Source organism: Callorhinus ursinus, unplaced genomic scaffold (assembly GCF_003265705.2).
Source record: "Callorhinus ursinus isolate GAN/ISIS: 27379988/994484 unplaced genomic scaffold, GSC_fseal_2.0 scaffold4176, whole genome shotgun sequence".
Lineage (NCBI taxonomy): Eukaryota > Metazoa > Chordata > Mammalia > Carnivora > Otariidae > Callorhinus > Callorhinus ursinus.
The window spans coordinates 1-4431 of NW_027401230.1; the positions used below are offsets into that span (position 1 = coordinate 1).

A 4431-nucleotide genomic window follows, 5' to 3' on the forward strand; every position below is an offset into this window, starting at 1 on the left:
TTTCAGAGCCCTCTTTATGTCTCTGTTCCTCAGGCTGTAGATGAAGGGGTTCAGCATGGGCGTCACCACCGTGTACATCACCGAGGCTACTGCACTTGAGTGGGAGCTGTGGGGAGCAGCAGAGCTAAGATACACTCCTAGAATTGTACAATAAAACAAGGAGACAACGGAGAGGTGAGATGCACAGGTGGAAAATGCTTTATACCTGCCCTGAGCTGAGGATATCCTACGTATCGAGGAAACAATCTTCGAGTAGGAATAAAGAATCCCAGCCAGGGGAGCGCCACCAAACAGCACAATCCCGAAATACATAACCATATCATTAAGGAAGGTGTCGGAACAGGCCTGCCCAACTACTTGATTGAATTCACAGAAAAAATGGGGGATTTCCACATTTGCACGGAAGGACAGCCGCAACACCATTAAACTCTGTAACAAGGAATTGAGAACACTGATGACCCAGGACACCAGAACCAGCAGTCCACAGAGCCGAGGGTTCATGGTGACCGTGTAGTGCAGGGGTGACAGATGGCCACGAAGCGGTCATAGGCCATCACAGTCAGGAGTAAGTCGTCCCAACCACCAAAGAGTATGAAAAAGTACATCTGTGTGAGGCAGCCAGCATAGGTGATGACTTGGCTCTGAGTCTGGATGTTCCACAGCATCTTGGGGATGGTGGTGGAGGTGAAGCAGATGTCTGCAAAGGACAGGGTGGCGAGGAATAAGTACATGGGGGTGTGGAGATGGGAGTCTGAGCTGACGGCCAGGATGATGAGCAGGTTCCCCCGTACAGTGATTAGGTACATGTAGAGGAAAAGCCCAAATATGATGGGCTGTAATTCTGGTTCCTCTGATAATCCCAGAAGAAGAAACTCTGAAATTCCTGTGTCATTGTCTGCTTCCATGTGGTGGTGCTGCCTACAAGGAAAGAAAAAAAAAAGCATAAAAGCATTGAATTTTATGGGCTTCACTTATTTATTTAATACTTTTTTTTTCTTTTTAAAAAGTTTTTCTTTAAATGTCAGTTATTGGGGTGCCTGGGTGGTTCAGTCGTCAAGCGTCTGCCTTTGACTCAGGTCAGGAGCCCAGTGTCCTTGGTTCAAGCCCCGCATCGGGCTCCCTGCTGCTCTCCCTCTCCCATTCCCCCTGCTTGTGTTCCCTCTCTCGCTGTGTCTCTCTCTGTCCAATAAATAAATACAATCTTTAAAAAACAAAAAGGAGGTTCATAAAACGCAGGAAAGAAATGGACACGAGTGGTAAAGGAGATCTAATAAACTCAGGGGATTCCTGAGAGACTCTGATGAGCAGAAAGCTTCCCCGGTTCTGGCAGCCTTCCAGCCCCTGCCACATGCCCATGCTGCCCAGAATAATTAACAAAGCAGAAAAAGAACAGTGTATCCAAAGAAGAATAGAGTGGGCTTTTTATGATGTCAGAGATTTTACTGATTGAATATCCCTCTAGAAAAATGTGCAAAGGGAATAAACCTGCAATTTAGAACAGAAAATACACACTGTAGTACTCAATATAGGACAATAAAAGGGGATTTTTAAAGATGAAATAAAAAAAACTTTTCCAAATGATTTTAAGTCCCAAATTTTTGAATCAGAAAACCAGGTTTTGAATATCAGATCTACCACATGTACAATGTTGGAACTTGGGAGAGACAATCAATCCATTCCAAATGGGACTATCCTCACTCAGAGAGGGGGGACAGCAGTACCCATCCTCCTAGGGTGGATACAGCATTGGTCACCACATGTAGGAAGCTCATAGCACTGTTCCTTCCTGTGAGTAAATGAGGCATTTTCACCATTGAACAGATTTGGGAGCGTTTTCTCTGCGTTTCACAAATGCCTCCATCGTTTACACACTTTTTGTTCATGAAGTATTACAAAGTAAAGCTAGTTAGCATACCCCTTGTTGCATATGAAACACACTTTTCCATGTGAATACTCAGTGTGAGCGAAGCTTTTGAGAAATGTGTATCTCAGGAACTGCTGTCGCAAGGGAATAGTTACCTGCATGGGTCTGGGTCTTTCAATAAATACACAACATGTTCAAAACCCACCACACCTTAAACAGTTCACCACCCATGCTCCAAGCCAAATACTCTGATTTCCTGCTCCCCTTAGCTGCAGAACTCCTCAGATATGTTCTAATTCCACTGGAACCATTTTAGGTCCCCCATTCCTTCCCCTGTGTCATCCAACTGGACTTCCATTCCCACCATGTATTGTCAACAACGATGCCTGTATTGCTGGGTCCTATGGACACTTCTCTTTAACATACTATGTAAATTAATTATAAATGAGTGTACCTAGTCTCAGGTGACCTCAGGTCAAAGTTCTCAGCTTCCATTCTCTCTGCTCCTTTCTTGCAATACCTGCTGAGCTCTCAGACTGAACTGGTTGGGGTCTCTAAGATGAAAGTCTCCATGTGGAGGTCTGAATTCCTCCCCGGATGGTTGATGCTCGAGACCGCAGCTCTGTTCCCAGACAGGACAGCAGGAAGCAGAGAGGCATGGGTCCCCCAGCCAGACTTAGGAACCCAGAAATAACAACCATGTTGTGGCCAGTCCAAGGTTTCACAAGCTGAAGCTCTGCAGCCAAGGAGATATTTACAGCTTGTGTCTGCTCATTAGGCACTGTTTCCATTGTTACTCCCACCTCAGAGCACTCCATTCCCAGTGGGCAACTGGTCTGGACAGAAACGGAAGTTTTCCTGCTGATACTTGGTTCCTGGGAGGCCAGATTAGAAGTCAAGTGAATCCATTTTTTTTTAATCCTCTTTCTCATGAATTTACCTGCCCTCCAGAATTCTAACCTCCTTGACTTTACCTTAACTTTGAGATGATACTGAATTTCTTTAGTTGATGGTTTACTTTCCCATTTACAGCTTTAGGGTGATTTTAGTAAATAAGCCATGTGATCCTCTTCCTGTGTGGTTTGGAGAGAAAAGACTCAGTACTCACCCTAGAGTTGAGATCAGTTGTGTTTGATTCTCCAAAGAAGGGCCCCTGAGTTGACATTAAATATACCTCGGAAAAACACTTTAGTCAGCAGAATAATGTCCCCCGAATATTTCCACATCTTAAACTACAGAAGTTTTGGATATGTCTTGTGTCATGGCAAGGGAGAATTTAGGTTGCAAATGGGATTAACATTGCTAGTCAGCTGGCCCAGGATAAAGTTATTCTGATTATCCAGCTGGGCTCAATAGATGACAAGAATCCTGCATTGGAGGAAGGTGGAGGCAGCAGGCTTGGAGTCAGAGAGAGATTTCGAGATGCTATTTTGTTGGCTTTGAAGGTAAAGGGAAGGGACATAAACCAGAGATTACAGGTGGCCCTAAAGCTGGAAATAGGCAAGAAAACCTATTCTCCCCAGACCCCCACAATGAACTCTTCTCTGCGGACAGAGTGATTTTAGCTCAGGGGGACCTATTTCAGTCTTCTGACTTCCAGAATTATCAGAAAATAAATTGATTTGTTTTAAGGGAGCAACATGGTCATTTCTTGCTCATCATCCTTGCCATCAGCTCTGACTCCCACCTCCATACTCCCATGTACTTCTTTCTCTCCAACCTGTCCTTTGTAGACATCTGTTTCACTTCTACCACCGTCCCTAAGATTCTGCTGAACATCCAGACTCACAGCAAAGCCATAACATATGAAGGATGCCTCAGCCAGATTTTTGTTTTTAAAGATTTTATTTATTTATTTGAGAGAGAGAATGAGAGACAGAGAGCATGAGAGGGAAGAGGGTGAGAGGGAGAAACAGACTCTCCGCCGAGCAGGGAGCCCGATGTGGTACTCGATCCCGGAACTCCAGGATCATGACCCAAGCCGAAGGCAGTCGCTTAACCAACAGAGCCACCCAGGCACCCCAGATATTTTTTTTATTGTGTTTGGATGCCTGGACAATTTAAAGCCTATGATCACTTTGTGGCCATCGGTCAACCCCTGTACTACTTGGTCATCATGAACCTCCAGCACTGTGGGCTGCTGACCTTTGAGTCCTGGTGAATCAGTCTCATGGGCTCCCTGCTTGAGACCTTGACCCTTTTGAGGCTGTCCTTCTGCACAAACATGGAAATCCCACACTTTTTTTTGGTGATCTTCTCAAAGACCTGAAGCTGTCCTGTTCTTACACCCTCATCAATAACATAGTGGTGTATTCTGCAATTGGGTATCTAGCCATGATTCCTTTCCATGGAATACTTTCTTCTTACTATCAAATTGATTCTTCCATACCCAGCATTTCCTCAGCTGCGGGCAAGTACAAAGTCTTTTCCACATGTGGGTCTCCTTGTTCTATGGCACAGGCCTTGGGGTCGACCTCAGTTCTGCAGCAACTTCAACCACTAGGACGAGTCTGGTGGCCTCGGTGATGTACAGCATCATTTTCACCCCCATGCTGAATCCCTTCATC

The 4431-nt window shown here is 45.1% G+C and overlaps 1 protein-coding gene across 1 annotated transcript; it reads right to left on the reverse strand.

The window, feature by feature from the left end:
- Positions 1–3: 3 nt before the first annotated feature.
- Positions 4–905, reverse strand: LOC112818164 (olfactory receptor 7A17-like; the record flags this gene model as incomplete). The annotated part of the gene is given in 2 exon segments (XM_025865373.2): positions 4–524; positions 527–905. Coding segments are annotated over 2 exon segments (900 nt in total), but the record flags the coding sequence as incomplete, so codon positions are not given.
- Between the last annotated feature and the right edge of the window lie 3526 nt (positions 906–4431).